This window comes from Sus scrofa, chromosome 7, assembly GCF_054392235.1.
Source record: "Sus scrofa isolate SSC_HxYL_T2T_F1_AM1 chromosome 7, Sscrofa_HxYL_maternal_Yorkshire_Landrace_v2.0, whole genome shotgun sequence".
Classification (NCBI taxonomy): Eukaryota; Metazoa; Chordata; class Mammalia; order Artiodactyla; family Suidae; genus Sus; species Sus scrofa.
Genome location: NC_139389.1, coordinates 12,151,554 through 12,170,608, shown reverse-complemented (window position 1 = coordinate 12,170,608; position 19,055 = coordinate 12,151,554). Strand labels below are relative to the sequence as shown.

At 43.7% G+C, this 19,055-nt stretch overlaps 1 protein-coding gene across 5 annotated transcripts in view; it reads right to left on the bottom strand.

Moving 5' to 3' along the window:
- Nucleotides 1–18,661, bottom strand: part of MYLIP (myosin regulatory light chain interacting protein) — a 94,196-nt gene extending 75,535 nt beyond the window's left edge. For all 5 annotated transcript variants that reach the window (XR_014809637.1, XR_014809638.1, XR_014809639.1 and 2 more), the window contains exons 1-6: nt 18,328–18,661; nt 17,045–17,235; nt 4,879–5,064; nt 3,200–3,397; nt 2,272–2,436; nt 904–1,324 (exon numbers count right to left, since the gene is read on the bottom strand). Coding sequence is in view for 1 of the 5 variants with exons in the window: in XM_001929076.5 (XP_001929111.1) it covers nt 904–1,324; nt 2,272–2,436; nt 3,200–3,397; nt 4,879–5,064; nt 17,045–17,235; nt 18,328–18,414 (1,248 nt within the window). In the remaining 4 variants the exon portion in view is untranslated. The remainder of the gene's footprint in view (nt 1–903; nt 1,325–2,271; nt 2,437–3,199; nt 3,398–4,878; nt 5,065–17,044; nt 17,236–18,327) is intronic.
- Nucleotides 18,662–19,055: the final 394 nt, after the last annotated feature.

Below are 19,055 nucleotides of genomic sequence, written 5' to 3'. Positions count from 1 at the left end.
GCTGGCTTCTCAGCAAGCATGTCCTTTCCTCAGCCACAAGGGGAACCTTAGGCATGAGGGTCAGATGATATGGGCAGAAAGGCAAATTGATGACCAACCACTCCTAGGAGATGACTCATCTGAGTATCACCACCTGCTCTTAGGAAGGACACAGGCATCCTGGCATGTGTGCAGCCTTCAAGAGTTCTGAATTAGCAGCTTCTGAAGGACTAGATGTTACTTAGGACTAATTTTACACAAAGCCACAATGAAATTTAGCCAACAGTTTTAGGAAATGAAAACGAATTGAAAATACTATTTTAAGAGAAAATGCAAGGTGCAAGAAAGGGAAAGATACTGCACAAGAGGTGCTTTTGTTTTTTTTTTGGTTGTAGTAATATTACAACTAGTTTGACTTGCTAAGTGAGAGCCAATCCACAAGGCCCCAAGGGAGTACAGGCAGTAAAAAAAAAAAAAAAAAAAAGAATCACAAGTAATCAGTCAACAACCCACTCATGGATAACCCACTCCAAACCCTATTGTTCTTTCTCAGATAATACAAGTATGTAATAAAGACCATCCTCCTAAGTTGTCAGGATGTGGAGGCATCGTGAAACGCAAGAGGAGTTGACCAGCCCTAAGAGGCCTGGATTCCAGTGCCCGGCTCAGCCACTGACTAGATGTGTTACCTTGTGAACTGGAGCCTCGTTTCCAGGCCTTGCAAAAAGCTTGTGATTTTGCAATCACATTGTTAAAAAGAGTGTGCTAATCCGAACTGTTTCCAGAGAGCAACATCTCCTAAGTCGCTAAATACAAAGACTCTCTCCAGGTGGAGATAGACATTCTCCAATGGTGTCCCTCAAGCCAGCACCTGGTCTGTGGCGGCCAGCTGAGCCCTCCCCTGGAGCCCGGGGAGCCCCTCACCTGGAGCTGGGTGGCGCAGCCCTCGCAGCACACAGTGTGGCCGCAGGGGCAGAAGGCCGAGTTGATCTCGCCCTCACAGCACAGCATGCAGAGCATGGCCTCCTTCAGCTTGCGCAGCTCCTCCTGGAGGGCCCGCGTCTGCTGGCAGCTGAGGCCCTCGCAGCTGCTGCAGTTCATGCTGCTCTCGGAGGACTTTAGGGGAGAACTCGGGGGGCTGTGGTCGCTTCTTGGTAAGAGGTCCATCACGCCTGCGTTGTACAGAGCCCTCCTGGCGTGGTCATATACCTCCTTTGAGGTTCTTTTAATATCGAAGACATACTTCTTGCCCAGGTTAATGTTTTCGTTCAGAAACAGAGAAGCCAGGTGGCCCTTCAGGTCTCGGCTGTACTGCATCATGACGGCACTGGTCACTGTGTCGCACCTGCGGACAGAGATGGAACACCCACCTCAGTACTGACAGGCCTGGGCAGCCCTGCGATCCAGGCCTTAAATGCTGCTGAGAACGAGAACATTTGTGTCAGCGTTTAATATGCCTGTTTGGGTGCTTGCAAGTAAATTCTTCCAGTTTTACGTCTTAAGTATCGGAATAATCCCACCTCTATGCTCCTCCAGAGTCCCCAGTACAAGGACCTCTGATCAGGGAGCTGTAAACCCAGAGAGCATCTCCATCTCCAGGGATAGGAGCTACAGTGCAAAGCAGCTTATGGCAAGAACAAGGACATTTTTCTTTGAAGTCCTGGATTTGTGTTAAAATTTTTCTACACATTTTCCATCCTGCTCCACACTGTGTCTCTTTTAACATAAATAAAGGGCTTGGGTTGCCTGCCAATTAAATATCTTAGCTTTTAATTGTGCTAACATTTGAGTCAAATCACAACTCTACTTTAAAGCACCCTCAGAAATGAGGGTATCAATATAGTTACAGAGAGACCCTTCCAATCCACTTAGAGGGCGAGCGTCTGCTGGCCCAGCAAGCTCTCTCAGGAAGGAAAGGTGACTTGGGGATATCCTGTGGGGAGAGGGCAAAGCTGAAGCTCAACAGGCCCATACACTCAAGTTCCCTTGGGGAGGGGGAGCTGTGAGGAATGAGCTAAGAGTGAAATGTGTCTGTGCAGGCAAGTGTACACACACACACACGCACGCAGGCACGCACGCACGCGCGCATACATGTCCTGAGAAGCAGGGTGATTATGAGAAAGACCCAACTGCTAGGGCAGAAACGAAGGGTCCAAAAAGAGCTGACTTCTTAAATTCTGTACAAGGTTCATGGACACAACGGTACCAGGAACTGAAGGTGCCTCGCCCTCACCTGGAAACCCGAGTGCTATGGGCAGACACTGGGGCTACAGGGTGAACAGGGGTACGTGCCTGTAAAAAGCGTGCGTCTCGGTGATGGCTCGGTACAGCCCGCTGGCTGCCCTGGTGCTGATCATCTTAAACAAGAGCACGATGCTGTTCCCAGACTCCTTGGTGACGGTCAGGTACACATTCTTTCCCGACTGAGTCGCCATCTGCACCACAGGGTAAGCGATCCTGAAAGGCGGGAAGAGGAAAGTGAGCGAGCCAGGGGTGGGGCCAGGGGACCGCGCTTCATGCGCCCCTCTGCAGGGCCCTCACGGCTTCAGATCGCCGTTCCATCTGATGCGGGGCCGGAGACCATCATAGAAGCGCTGCTCCCAGTCATTGATTCTTGCTGACAAGCAGCAGGGGGGAAGTGGAGAGGCTGCTGGAGCGAGTTTTGGAGGGGGGGTGTAGGTGAAATGAGCTATTTATAGCCACAAATGACTTATTTGAAAAATAGTAGCTTTGCCACATCCCTACACTTGAACTTATATTTAAAAAAAAAAAAATTGAATGGTTATCAAGGCCTCAATAAAATTAATGAACCTACCAAAAATGAAACATGTTATTCCTAAAGGACGACTGTCTAGCAAATCCCTCTCCATTTCCTGTTTGCATGATCAGAGTTACGACAGTCTACACACTTAGGTCGAAACAAAATTTCAGTCTTGGAGTTCCTGTCACGGCTCAGTGGTTAACGAATCCAACTAGGAACCATGAGGTTGTGGGTTCGATCCCTAGCCTCGCTCAGTGGGTTAAGGATCTGGCGTTGCCGTGAGTTGTGGTGTAGGTTGCAGACGTGGCTTTGATCCTGAGTTGCTGTGGCTGTGGTGTAGGCTGGTGGCTACAGCTCCGATTAGACCCCCAGCCTGGGAACCTCCATATGCCACAGGAGCAGCCCTAGAAAAGACAAAAACACACACACAAAAAAAAATTTTTTTCAGTCTTGGGTTACCTGTTAATGGGGCAAAAGTCGTCTTTACAAATTGAGATTCCTTCAGGTCCAACCCCAATGAGGAGTTTCTGCCCTTCGCTGTCCCTCACGGAATGCCATTCTATGCCATAGTTTTCCATCGCTGATACAATCTGCAAAACTTGGTATTCAGCCGAAGCCTGGCTGGTCCCCTCCAACTCTTTATGCTTTGCCACGATGCTACAAGACACCAAGAGGGCAGAGAGATGTACAGACAGATTAACTGATATAGTCTGGAGAGAAATCTGCATCATTTTCACTTAGTGAATTATACTCACCCTGTCATTTATGAATCACAAAAACTTACAGCTATATACTTTTGATGTTCCATCTATTTAGCAAGCTTATTGTAAAGTACTTCTAAGACACTGTTCAAGATTTCAACTACTAAATATTTAGGAGAAAAAAACTACTGGGGGTGACTTGAAAGAATTATGGAAAATCTGTAAACATATACATAAGAAATTTATAGGTAGGAAGGTCTCATGCATTTGTTTACATTTACTTTCTAAGTTTCATTACTCTATAGCATTTTATGGGATTGATCAGATCATTTGCAACTGAAACATGCAGGATTCACTGTATCTATTGGAGTGGAGAGTCCCTAATATAGTCCTTAAAGATCTCCACCTCCTGTGTCCATACCTTCGTGTAATTTCCTTCACTTGAATGCGGGGTGGATTAATGACTTGCTTCTAAAGAGCACAACAGGGCAGAAGTGATGGGATGAGATTAAGTTATAGAGTCTTTGACTCTGTCTTGGGTATTTGCTCTGACTTGGATTCCCTGTCCTAGGGGAAGCCAACCGGAACCCTGGAGAGGCCCCTGTGGTGAGAGCACAGGCCAACTAACAAGCTACCTGAGCTGAAATGGAAGCAGATCCCTCTCTCAGTTAAGCCTTCAGATGAGACTGAACCCCACCGGTACTGACTGCAGCCTCCTGAGAGACCTGGAACCAGAGAACCCAGCCTGTGGTCAGATCCCTGACACAAAGAACTGTGGGATGATGTTTGTTGTTTTGAGGTATTAAGTTTTGGGGGTAAATTGTTACCCAAGAATAGAAGCAAGACACCTATGTTAGGTCTCTTGGTTTAAACCTTGGTTCAATAAAGAAAATACCAACACACATGATAGACTTTTTTTTGCTTGTTAGGGCCACACCTCTGGCATATGGAAGTTCCCAGGCTACAGGGTCAAATGGAATCGGAGCTGCAGCTGCTGGCCTACACCACAGCCATAGCAACTCGGAATCTGAGCCATGTCTATGACTTACACTGCAGCTCACAGCAATGCCAGATCCTTAACCCACTGAGTGAGGCCAGGGATTGAACCCGCATCCTCATGGATAATAGTTGGGTTCGTTAGCACTGAGCCAGGATGGGAACTCCCTACGTGATAGACTTTTTAAGAGATTCTTCAAAGGTCAGAGATTTTTAGAATTCCTTTTATATAGCATTTCATATAAAGGCATTTATTTGTGTTTTTAAGTCTCCCCCCCAAAAAGGCTAAGAACACTTTGAAAACAGCTCGTTATACTGGGCAATGGTCTAGTCTCAACCTCACAAACTATCTTCATCTACCATAGTTTTATTTTTTCCTGGAAATTCTTATAAGTTTTCTAGATATATGATGATAAACACGAGCCTGAACTGCAGCCTCACCTGTTCAAGGTGGCACTGGAGAGCTCCTTGGCACACAGTTCCTCATAGCTGTACTTGGCCGTGTTCTGGTTGTAGTCCCCAAACTTGGTCTGGGCCAAGAGAGCACTGAGTTCCACTGCCTGCTCTGGGGAACACTGGAGGTGGCCTGCCAGGAGGGCCTCCTTGATGTGCAAGAAAAAGATATGCCTGCAAAGCAACACAAGAATGGGGTTATGCTGGGGGACTCACCTGGTGTCAGACTTAACCTGCTTAGCCATTTCCTAATCCCTTTCGAGTAAGGAAAGCAGAACCAGGAAGAAAGCTACCTTGAAAATGCTTACCATTAAAGAGTTTTTCAATAAATCCTGAGTATTAAGGCAGAAAATAAGTATAAGGATTAAGTTTCTCTGGAATAAAAAATTTAACCCGAACAACACAAATCTAAGACAAGTTCAGTTAACAGTCAAGTTACAAAATGTAAAATAATTATATACATGATGTTTGCTTCATTATACTTTTTCAAAGAAATTATCTTAATCAGAAAAACTTTATCTTGATGTGGAATTGATCTCTTAAGATCCTTTATTCAAATGACCCTCAACTCTCCAGGTTGCTTTTTTTTGTTTTGTTTTGTTTGTTTGTTTTTTGTCTTTTTTAGGGCCACACCTGCGGCACATGGAGGTTCACAGGCTAGGGGTCGAATCAGAGCTGTAGCTGCCGGCCTACACCTCAGCCACAGCAAAGCAGGATCCTCAACCCACTGAATGAGGTCAGGGATTGAACCCGCAACCCCATGGTTCCTGGTCGGATTCGTTAACCACTGAGCCATGACAGGAACTCCTCAACTCACTAGTTTTAAGGCTCACTTTCTCCTAAGGATCATATTCAAATGTCCAAGTGCTTACAGATTTCTCCACTGGATCTTCTTCAGTACCCAAATTTCACCTCGTTCAAAACCAAACTGTCTTCCTTCTCAAACCTACGTTTTCTCCCAATGGAAACCAGAGACTGACTCGTCATTTTTACCACGCACGGACTCACTTCTGACTCTTCATCTTACTTCTCTACCTTCTTTCTGTCTCTGAAAACTCTTTAAATCCAGTTCATTTTTCCCATTTTTTCACATCCTTTGTCCTACTTGCAGCTCTCAACTGTCAGAATTTACAATATCCTTTAAGCTGATCTCCCTTCTGGACTCTGTGCTAATCCATCTTCCCGGCTGCTTGCTTCAGGCACAAACCTATCATTTCTCTGCTCAGAGCCATTCAAAGAATCCCCACTGTTTGCCTGGAAAGCACAGTGTCAACATGAACTTTGGCTTCTCCACATCCGGCCCCAGATTTCCAGCCACATCTCCTGTCATTCCTTCCAGCCACTATGTACCCCAGGAAAGGGACAATTCCTCTTCCTGGAAACACCGAGCATGTTCGCACCCCCACGTCTCTGTTCTTGCTATTTTCTCTGTCCTGAAGGCCACTCTTTCTGCCCCCTCAATTTAGATACCCTTTTGTCTCTATCACATGCAAACTATTTATTCTTCTATTATATCTGACACGTTCTAACTTCCAGCACATTTAGCTGCACGTAAGCTGACTTTGTTAGTGCCTCTAACATCGGGGAGTGAGCTCTACAAATGCACATAAAACTGCATACTGCCTGCCATTAGTTTATACTCCCATTCTGGTTTCCTTCCATGTGAGCCTGTCCTAACTGTATACAACACTACATTCCACATTTACCAAAAGGTACGTGAGGCTTAGAAACTCCCGGACAACTTTAAATGTTGTTGCCTGCCAATCTGTATTGCCTAAGATTCTGAACAGAGTATCTCAACTGCCACAGGTAGATTGGCCTAGGCTATGAAATTTGTCTCTGGCCAATGTATCAGCATAATCTTCCTTTGATGACTCGACACAGCCTCTGGAACATGCTGAAATGCCATAATAGTCCTCCCATTAACATACGAATTATGATCAAGAGTTCTGAACAGGGCTCCTAAATGCAGCTCCCCTCTTCAGCTGGATACCTGTATGCCAGTCCTCAACACACTTTTATTACTATGCTCGTCTTGTGTCTGTCATCCAGGTAGAAGGGATAATGTGGGCAATGCGAGAAAAGGAAATATAAGAAGAGGCTCTGTTGAGAGTCTTAAAGCTTCAGGCTGACAAGAGCCATTAATCTTCCTTGAAGACATGTTTAAATCCAACGTTTTATGCCTTCTATAATGATAAAGAAATGTTGAAAATTATCAGACTCTGCCAAACACTGCAGTTTTTTCTTTATTCGAAGCCCCCTGTGAAGAAATCACAGTAAGAATGCGTAACAGCACTGAAAGAAGATAAGCACGGTTTTCATTAACCCAAACATCTGTTAGTCTTTAAAGTATTTCTGACATGCTGCTAAACTGAGAAGGGGGTCCCTACTGGGGCAAAGAAATAACTACGAAAATAACTTGTTTTAAAATAGCTATCTGAGGACTGAGGTCTAGTAGTCCCATCAAGTCTTGGTGTTACTGCTTCAGCCTCAGAAGGCTTTTGAGATGACTGGTAAATTTCACATACCTCGCTCGGTCTCTGGATTCATCAGGGGGTGTGTTAGTAGAGAACAAAAATCTAAATACATGCGTAAAGAAGTATGTGTTGAAAGATTTTAAGGCTATCACCCAAACTAAGTCTTTTCCATTTTAATCACTGCTTAGGTGAAAGGATCTTTTAACTGATTTCCAACTATCGAGTTAGAGACGAGTGTAGCCTGAAAAGAAGAGGTTCAAATCGATCCAATTTCTTTTTCCACACTATCCACGCCTACTTCTCGACACACAGCTGCCAAAATCAAAGGCAAAGAAGCAGCAACAAAATATTAACAGGTGGTCAGCAGCCTGAGAGTAATGCTGTTCCTTGCTCAGTGTGTGAGTCAGAATTTTAAAAAGGGGGTGGGGGACAATAGCCTTTTCAACACTCCACATTCTAGACTGCTCTGCAATTGATACCCTGTAAGGAGAAAAATTCTCCCCTTTATCATTTACAGAAACTTTCTGGAAGGACCCTTCCTGCATTTTGCCATTTCATGGCTATAAAGCAACCTTCTCATTTTAAGTCAACGAATTTGTCAGGCACTGCCTCTGTGCCAAGCCCTGTGTGGGGGTTCCAGGGTGAACATATGTGATAGTTGCTTTTTTGATGAACTTAGAGCCTTTTGGTGTGAAGGAAGATAGCCTATCAAAATAGCTCTGGCCACAAACTGGCTCTTGGGTGACAAGTGTATGCTCTCCAGGAGAAGAGCACAATGGTGCAGTGACAGCGAAGGTCACCAGCAGTGCCCGGCCATCAGCAGACTCTACTGAATGTGCTCCTTCTAAGAGGAGGGATAGTAGGGCTCAGAGCAACATTTCCAACAAGGAATCGGGTGATGGCTCAATAGTCAGGGGTGGTTTTGAGTCCAGTATTTTCTCTTATTTTCTCTCAAACCACCTGGATTCTAACTGCCTGGCTCAGGAAGTTCCCCCTCCCGTTTTGTGAAGTGGGTGAAAGGTTACCAACAATGTCAAAATAAACAGATGTGGTCAAGTCAGGCCTGCAATAAATAGCTATTTAAAAAAAAAAAAAAAAAAACTAAAGATCAAAAGTGGTTGGCACATCTAGTTCAATTTAAGTTACATGTTAGAATCACTGGACAGAAAGCAAGCCTTTGGGAAAAATTTTTTTTTTAATCTTAAGCAAATGTCTACCAATACGTCCTGTAGACATAAGCCCATTTCTTAAACATTCTTCTGGTTGTCCCTTGAAATTTACGATTCTTCAAGTTTTACCCAGTTACTAAGAAAAATGGTCACTTTCAATATAAGGACAGGGCTCGGGGGCTAGAGTCGTATATCCTTAATATGCTTTTGTTTTGAAGTGTCTACTTCAAAATTCCTCTATTTTGAAAATTAATTCTTTTCCATAGCATTAAGGAACAAAGTTGGGTCATTCACCTTTTGAGAACTATAATCAGAACACTTTCCTCTAAATCTTGGCTTGTTTCATAGAGAAATCATCTCATAATCAAAGCAGAACTTTCTGCAAGTCAATCAGGCGCTGTCCATCTGCTCATCACGGACAGTTCCTCTCAACTGCTGCCCCCCAGGTATCTTCCCAGTTACATCATGCTGAAGAGCTTCTCTTGACACAAACACAAAACAACTCGATCCACATTCACTGCTAAACGCAAAATTAAGTAGCTCACCTAAAACATCTCTGAAATGGCTAAGGAGCTATCTTTAAAAACTCTCCAGCCCCAACATCTGAAGTGAATTTCTCCCCCAGAGGCGTGCCTGAACCTGGCCATCCCCTGTAATGGCTGGTTTGTCCCTCACAGAGTAAGACACCGCCCCCACCAACTGAGACCACCAGTATGCCCGCCCCAGTCCTATGAGTCATTAAACCACCTCAGTTCATTTCACACCAAGCTCTAACCACATTGTATTTTAAAACTACCAAATCAAAACAGAATTGCTATTGGTTTGTTTTGTATCTTAAATCCCAGTGAAACAAAAATCAGTTCAAGATGGATCATAGGCCTAAACACAAAAGCTAAAACAGTAACACTTTTGCAACAAAACACAGGAAAGCATCTTCATGACTTGGAGGCAAAGGTTTCTCAGGATGCATTCAGCAAAAACTGTGAGAGAAAAAAGTGGTAAGTGAGACTTCAACATTAAAAATTTCTACTCATCAAAAGACATCAAAAAACAGGGAAACCACAGGAAAAAATGTATTTCTGAAGCACATATTGTTTATTAAAAACAAACAAAAGTCTATCTGACAAAGGACTCGTGTATATATATAAAGAAGTGCAGCTCAAAAGCAAAGGCAACAACTCAGTAAAACAGGTAAGTAACTTGGATACCTCACAAAGGACGTACAGAAGGCCAATAAGCATGTAAAAAAGTATTAAACATTATTACTAAAAACACAGAAATTAAAGCCACAATGTGCTACCACTACAAACCCACCAGAAGGCTGGCAGGGCTGTGGAAGAACTGGTCCCCTACACACTGCTGACAAGAGTACAGAACGGTACAACTGCTTTAGGAAAAGGTCTGGCAGTTACTTATAAAACTAAATAATTACCTTCTCTACGACCCAGCAAGTCCATTCTTATATTTACTCAAGAGAAATGAAAACACATGTCTACGAAAGAAAAGACTTGTGCTTGAATATTCAGAGCAGCTTTATTCATGAGAGCTGGAAAACAGGTGCCACAAGAGAACTCCATATTCTAATTCTTGGTAAGGATTTTGTTTAAACAGGTACATGCATTTGTCAAAACTCATTAAATGGCATAATTAGGATTTGTGCATTCATCATACATAAATTTTATTTTATTTTTTTTTTGTCTTTTAGGGCCACAGCATATGCAGGTTCCCAGGCTAGGGGTCGAATCAGGGCTGTAGCTGCCAACCTACATCACAGCAACACCAGACCTGAGCCGTGTCTGCGACCGATACCACAGCTCATGGCAACACTGGATCCTCAACCCACTGAGCGAGGTCAGGGATCAAACCCGCAACCTCATGGTTCCTAGTCAGATTCGTTTCCACTGTGCCATGACATGAACTCCCCCACATGTAAATTTTATATCAAAAGAAAAAAGAACTGTAGGCAAATACTGAGTTCTAGTTAACAATATGCTCACTGAAGTGTTTAGGGGATGTGTACTTACGACTTATTTTAAAAAACATCAAATAATAGATTGATGGACAGGTAGAAGGTTCAAAAAATGGATAAATATGCAAAAAAGCAAGTATATGAAACTGTTAATAGTAGAATCTAGGTATTGTTCACTGTAAAAATCTTCAACTTATCCTTCGTTTGAAAATTTTCACAGTAAGAGGTTGAGAAAATAATACTAGTAAAAATCCCTCAGAGTTCAAGTTCAGAATTCAAAAGAAGCGCCATTCCTAAAGCGAACCATCAAATCCGCCACCCCTCCTGGGAGAAACTGAGAAATACAGGCCAATAATTACCAAGTCAGGTCTCCATCCAGGCTTAAGGAAATCCTTCTCAAAGCCCAAAATACAAAATGGGAATTATTGGTTAAATGTGCTTCCTTCTCAGGCTCCAAAGCCATTAAAAATACGGAGGGGGAGTTCTCTTGTGGCTCAGTGGGTTAAGGGTCCAGCACTGTCACTGCAGTGGCAGGGGTCACTACCGTGGCGTGGGTTTAGTCCCGGGCCCTAAAACTTCCACATGTCACAGACAAAACCAACAAAACGAAACAAACAAACCAACAAATACAGAGGATACAGGTAAGGGAAATTCCTAACTTCAAAGGTGATTACAACTCACACCAGAAAAATACTGGGAAGCATAAAATCTGCACTTTGAAAAAATATGATTACTCATTCACGATAGATAGCTGTTGCTAAGCAAACAACAGTCCAGGCAATCGTGTGGTTAAAAAGCAGTTAAAAAGTATTAACTACATCTCTTCCTCTACAATCTAGATTAGAGGGACTATCAGGCCCAGGAGAGACCTGGGATCCGGCTGCTGTGAGTCATGACTCAAAATAAATACACCAGTGGGGTCAGTGGAGCCTGACCCCACTGGTCACCCCGAGTCTGACCCTAAGTGCCAGCTAAATATTCAAATTGCATTCATGACATTCAAAATGAAAAGTTCATTTTGGTTACATAAGCATTAATTTCTCAAATGTCCTCTGGTATTTCACACACCTGTATAAGTATCAGAAATGCACCCGCATGTTCAATGCAGCACTATTCACAATAGCCAGGACATGGAAACAACCCAAATGTCCATCGACAGATGACTAGATTAGGAAGATGTGGTATATATACACAATGGAATACTACTCAGCCATAAAAAAGAATGACATAATGCCATTTGCAGCAACATGGATGGAACTAGAGAATCTCATACTGAGTGAAATGAGTCAGAAAGACAAAGACAAATACCATATGATATCACTTATAACTGGAATCTAATATCCAGCACAAACGAACATCTCCACAGAAAAGAAAATCATGGACTTGGAAAATAGACTTGTGGCTGCCTGATGGGGGAGGGAAGGAGTGGGAAGGATCGGGAGGTTGGGCTTATCAGACACAATTTAGAATAGATTTACAAGGAGATCCTCCTGAGTAGCATTGAGAACTATGTCTAGATACTCATATTGCAACAGAACAAAGGGTGGGGGAAAAATGTATACATGTAAGGATAACTTGATCCTCTTGCTGTACAGTGGGAAAAAAATAAATTAAAAAAAAAAAAAAAGAGAGAGAGATTGAGGGTATCCAGGTGGGAAATCTGTGGCTAAAGTAAATATATAACGACACAAACATCCCATATTCTGAGCAAAAGGAAAAATAGATAAATTAGAATTCAGAAATGTAATTAATACTTTCTTTGGAAATAATGTACAAGTCTGTTTTTATCTTTTTTACCTTCCTGGGGCCTATTATGTTTGGGCATACCAAAAAAAAAAAAAAAAAAAAAAAAAAGTGTCATACTTTTAGGCATGTAGTTGAGATGGAAAACATAAACACTCCTGCAATAGCACCCTGTGGAATTTACCCATCCTGAATCACACGATGGCAAACTATGTAATCAACCTTTACCGTCAATGACATTGTTTTATAAGACTGAACATGATTAAAGGCACTGGCTAGTATCAATGTGGTTCAGCTCTGGACGGTTTGGAGATTATCACTTCCCATCTGTCTATAGTTTGCATGTGGTATTTGCTTGTGGGTTTCCCTCAGTTTGCAATGTTTAAGTGATTTGAGAGATAGCAAAAAACCAAGTTTATTAAGTACTTAGGACTTACAAATTGGTTGAAATTAGATAGTAAACCTACAGCTTGAAAACTATCTGAACTTCGTAAAAGGTCCGGGCTAGTGGTAGTTCATTCCAGATAAGAGCTAACAGCCACAAGGAACAAATGGCTTGGAGTGGGGTGGAGGGGATGAAGGAAGGAAGCAAGCAAACAAAAGAAGGCCAAGCACCGAGCAAATTCTTAACAGAGAAAAATCACTACAAAACATTTAATGAGGAGATTTCTTTTAGATAGGCCCAGACTTTTCAGGTTATAGAAGCAAATGAACAAACATTTCAGTATCTATATAAGAAAATTCATAATGGAGTTCCCTGGTGGCCTAGCAGTTAAGGATCCAGCATTGTCACTAGTGTGGCTTAGGTTTGATCCCTAGCCTGGGAACTTCTGTATATTGTGGGCATGGCCAAAAAAAAAAAAAAAAAAAGAAAGAAAAAAAATTTCTGTTATTCATATTGGTTAACACCATTTTAATGTATTTCCAAGTTTTTCATTCATTAATTCAATAAATATTTACACACCAGGCACTTGCTAGACTCTGGGGATACAAGGCTGATCTAAAGGAATTTAGATTATTAGAGTGACTGACAATATCTAACGGAATTTAGATTATTAGAGTGACTGACAATAACCACGTTGTCGCATAAGTAAACGGCATGTTACATGCTCATTCAATGCTATAAAGGGAAGCTACACGACGTCCTGGGAGTTTAGCCTCCTGAGCAGGCCTAGAGAAGGCTTTCCTGAAGACTGATGAGTGAGCTGGGGTCTGAAGTCAAACTCATCACTGCTCGAAACTTTAAAAAAAATTTTTTGGGGGGGGTCTTTTGTCTTTGTTGAGCATCCAGTCTCCAGAACCTATCATCTTCTTTTTGTTTGTTTGCTTGTTTTTTGTCTTTTTAGGGCCGCACCCTCGGCATATGGAGGTTCCCAGGATAGGGGTCTAATCAGAGCTGTAGCCGCCGGCCTAGACCACAGCCACAGCAACTCAGGATCCGAGCCATGTCTGCGACCCACACCACAGCTCACGGCAAAGCTGCATCCTTAACTCACTGAGCAAGGCCGGGATCGAATCCGAGTCTCAGAGATACTAGTGGGTTTGTTAACCGCTGAGCCATGACGGGAACTCTGCAACTTTAAAATAATGAGATTCAATGTTTAGGGTTATAGCATTTTGCGAATATGGAGTTCAGGACTCGTGGAGCCCTTGGCTTGGGATTGTTTTCTGGGATAGAGGATTCCGGTGGTGGGTGTTAACGAAGCAGGGTGCCCCTAGCAAAACCCACAGAGCTCTGCTAAAATGTGGCAAAGTCAGGAGAAACAGACTTTATTGACTGTGGATGGTATAATTACCATGCCTAAAGATGAAGCATATAATTTTCTAATCTCTAGTTTTGAAGATGTTGACAAAATCTCATCTGAATTTCTGTGAATAACCTTAGAAACCTGTGAAGAGCCTTAGAAAGGCAAAAATTTCAAAGACCATTTATGATTTCAGATCTATTTCCAGGATATATTACTTTCACTTTTAGCTCTAATCCGTAACATGGCAAACACCTGCTGAAAATACCTGCTGTCTCCATCTCTGCAATGTGCTAGCTGAGTCTAACAAAGCTCTCGGGCGACTTTCCAGAATCCCCATTCAAGAGCAAACATAATAATCTGAGTCCAGAATCAAACCTAAAATTTGGCCATATCAGAAGCCAGAGTAACTCAATCTACTCATCTTAGCACACACTGGATATGTTTTTCTTCTATCTTCAGAGAAATGTAGAATGCATTAGGAGAATAACATGAGAGGAAGCAGAAGCAAAGAAGAAAAAATCTACCACTAGAAGGAATTTTAAAGAACTTCTTTCAGGGTTTTCAGCTAGTCTCAGTCTTGGAAGTCTGTAAATGCTGGTTAGTAGCTGAACTGGATCTAGAATGCAGGGCTTCTGTCTCACCCCTGGAACACTCCTGTTACAAAAACAGGCCTTCTAACTGTCATTCTCACAGCAGCCTCCCTAATCTGATGCAAACTAATGTATTAACTGGCCCCCAGTTAGGCCAGCTCTACTACGATCAGGCTGCTTTAATTGTCCACAGAGGACCACTTGGCCAGGATATTTCAGCATCATTTAATAAACTGTCCAGACACTTTCAGTATACTAAATGTACCCTCATGACTTCAGAGATGGTAAAAGATCACCTCTCCTAATTGGATTGGCAAAGCTCAGTTTACTCACTGCATAAACAGGTCTATTTTATTTTCATGGCACTATAAATATTTTATAACAAATAATTAAACATCAAAATGTTTATCTGCCAGCTTCATCTTGCTAACATTACGAAAAATAAGTATTTCTATTCTATAGTATCATGCACGTAAAAACAATGCTAACTGTAACTAAACTGGACCCAACACAACTTCTGATCTCAATGAAAAGGTACAATGCTAATTATAAATCGCTACCTAGTTACTAAAGTAGAATGCTATACAAACTTTGGGTGGTATTTAAATTCTGTATTTTAGACAACACCACGAAAAAAAGTAAAATTCACTAATATTTTAAAAGTCAAAAGTTTAGCTCACACATTTTCAATACAATTTCTAAAGGAATGAAAATCAATGAAAATTATCCAGTCTAACTAGGTATGTGCATTCTTTGAGTGCTATTAGGCATGAATCTCAAGAGTCAGAGTCAACTGAGTCAACAAAGTAGGAAATGTGATCCCAATTCAAATTCATAAAATGGCTCTATTTCTTGCATGAAAAAAATGCATTTTTGATAGTGGTTATTAACTCTTATTACAAAAAAAGCACAGGCAAACACCATCTAGTAATAAATTTTAAAAGTTTGTAAGCATTTATAACACAAATATACACATTAGGTTATTATGACTGAGGCCATTGTTTAAATGATGTCTTTGGTCCTCCAAGCTTCTGCAGATTAAATTTATGTCATCAAAATAGATTTGCATCTGGAGCCCTTGAAATAACTGCCAAATCATGATAAAGCTACACAATGAAAATTCCAAGATTGTTGTGTTTCTTTCCTCTTACTCAACTGCAAGTTATCACACTGAAGTGCAAAGTGGAAGCATTCGAAAATTAGTCAAAAAGAAAAAAAAGCCTAACCTATTCTGATTCGTATAAACAGCTAAAACATCCTTAAACATGGAATCACTTGAATATCGTGCAAGACATTTTCAGAAGCACTAAGCATTCAATATACTAGCTTCTCTCAGATACCAAATTGAACATTTCCTTCACCCTTTAAAGTTTCGTAACAAGGCAAAACAGATTTCAAATTCAGATGAATAGTACTTCAAAATGTTTCTTTCCGTCCTTTGGTAAACAACCAAAAAACTGACATGCTAAAAACTCTTAAAGGATGTGTATAGCTCACTCATCGTTACTCAAAGTTGTCACACTCACATTTTTCATGTGCTGGCAAATTTCCAAGCCAAAGGATTATGAAAAAACATCAGAACTTGGATCCAAAGTTTGCTGTGCTTAAAAGTAGTCATTTTCTTTCCTTTTTTTTTTTAAACATGCCACTGTAAGATTTAGGTTTCCTGTATTTTAGCAATAAACACTAAATTCTGGTTTCCTAGCTTGGCTCTCTTTGAGAAAAGTATTATAGACAGTCTAGAGGAGAAACCATTTTCTGTTTGAAAAAAGAAACCACATGCTCCAATTATCTATCACTATTGGTGGCTTCCTAGAAATAAAGAGATAAATTTAACAATCCAAATTCAACAATCATGCATAACACATCTGTGGAGTGGAGTTTGATTACTACTGGCCTTAAAAGAAGTTTTCCTACTAAGTTTTCAAGAAACTGAAAAACTTTTAAAATTCTGCATTTACTCGGACAGAGCTCCTTCCTACAGACTGTAATCTGACACTAGGCTGAAGAAGTTGACCAAGTTTAAGTAACCCAAGAGGAACTGTTTCCTGCTTTCTGTTAGAGCAGTCTGCAATGACCTATAGTAACACTGCTGAGGCAGAGGTTACTATCGGACAGTAGATGCTGCTATCAGGAAGTCAGTTGGTCCCTTTCTTTCTTTTTTTATTTGATTTTTTTGTGTGTTGTGGCACTGATCAAGTGTAAAAAGTCAGCCCTGCTCACCCACTGTTTATAAAGACAAGAAAAACACCAGAAGAGTTGGAAATCATACCCCAGGCCAACTATGCACCTCTCTTTTCATCTCAACAAAAGAACTGTGGAAAACTTCTGAGTTAGGAACCAACTCGCTCTGTAACAAAACAAATTTGCCTGTGAACATCTCTGGGAGGTGCAATGGCCCCTTCCTAAATGGAACCAAAGGTCTATTTGACATTGGTTTATTTTAGGGTCACTTTACCTAGTCTGTTCCTGTAAAATGAGATGAGGCTCCACGAAGAACTTGACTCTCAGTTTAAGCCGGTAAGGGGCTAGCCCATCCATCTGCTGGGAGATCCGATTTCTTAGATTTAGCCATAAACTTTCACCTTTGCTACCCGTAAATTGCAGTCCAAAATAATCAACTTCTATAATTCCCAATCGCCTGCACACCTAAAACAAAAACAAATGCAGCATGGATGAGCAAGTGGTCCACGGGATTAAAGCAAACCCAAAGGCTTTAACATTCCTGCCTACTTTAAAAACAAAAAAACAAAAAAACACAAGGTTCAACAACGGTGTTACAATTCCTGTTGTTAGCTAGAACAAGGTTCTAAGGCTCCAGGGATGTTAAACCACTACTAGATAGAGGCACAAAAGGAGTTCTCAAAATGCAGCCTTCCAGAAAAGCTGAGGAGGGGAATCCACGGGGTATTCTCCTCCTCATTCCAATCACCGGAATTCCCTCCACCAGCACAATCCGCACAGCTGATTTGGCAGCTTATTATTTGGGCAATTTTAACCATCTGGACTCCAACAAAACAAACACATTGAGCTAACACGCCACAAGTGTCAGCTAAGCTTGTAGGTTTTCCAAACATCTCAGGTCGAGGGGGTTTGAGGGCAAAGCGTTTCTCTTGAGCTGAATTTGCCATCTGCCATACTACTATGTACACTATTTGGAACCGTTCTTCTTTACTCTTAAGGAAACGCGTGCTGAAAGACAGCCGTGAGGTAGAAAAGCCAAACCTGTGGTCCTCTTGTCCCCCGCAATAGGGGAGATGCAGGTAGATGAACGGTCCATTAGACAGGTAGCAAGAGGCGAGGGCCTGGCTTATCTGCCAAGCAACCCACGGGACCTGCGACTGCTTCCAGCCACCGCAACCCGGGGCGCAGGTGGCGCTGCCAGGCCCCGCGGGGACCCGACAGGAGGCATCACGCACACACCTGCGGCAGGTGTGCTGGGCCCCCTTCTTCCAGGAGAGTGCCGGGCTGGGGGGCAGGGTGGTAGGCCCGCCGCGCGTCCCCCGAGACACCCACCCCCACTCCTCCAGGCGTCCCCCGCGCGCCGGGAAGGGGGCCGCGCGCCCCACGGCCTCGAGGAGGAGGGGGCGCGGGCCGGGCGCCTGGGGCGCACTCCCTCCGCCGCCGGCGCCTCCGCGATGCCGGCCCCCGAGAAGCCCCGCGTCCGGGCTCCTGGAGCCACCACGAGGCCCCTGGGCCTCTGGAGCCGGCTGGGGCCCCCGCCTGGCCCCTGGTCCTCACCTGGTTGAGGCAGTCCTCGCCATTGGCTTTCGCCTCCACCTCCACCTCCATCAGCACCGCGTCCGGCCTCGTCACATAGCACAGCATGGCTGGGGCCGCCGCTGCCGCCACAGCCGCCTCGTCTTTGGTGTGCGCGGGGCTCAGACCCAGTTCCCGTCTCGGCGAGGCTGGCCCTCAGGAGGCTGCAGCCTTGCAGACCCCTGCCCTGCACACCGCAGCCGCCGCGCCCTCGCCGCCACCCCCTTGCCAGCGCGCCCGGCAGCCGGCTCGCTGACTCCCGCGGTGGCGCCGCACTCCAGCAGCCCGACTGCCTGCGCCGCGACAGGGACTCCTCAGATATAGCGGCCCCGCCCCCCTCGGCTGGGAGCCCCCGCCAATCACGGTGGCCCCGCCCCTCCACCGCCGCCCCACCAGCCAATAGCGACGCCCGCTCCCCTGCCGCCCGCCCTTCCAGCGTCGGCTGAGTTCCCCTCAGCCTCCCCGGGAGGTGGCAGCTCGCGGGCGGCGGGCGCTGCGGGAGGAGGGAGGACCTGGGACGCAGCCTCTACCTCTGCCCGCTGGGCGACGCTGCTCCGAGCCAGCGATCGCCCGGGGCTCCCAGGCTGGGACGACTTTCAGTCGGGCTCGAATTTACATTGATTAAACGCCTCCAAGCAGCCGCTGTTCTTCAGAAGCCTTGAGGTGGAAGCGGATAGGAAAGAGAACAACCCCAAAGCCTAAAAAAAAAC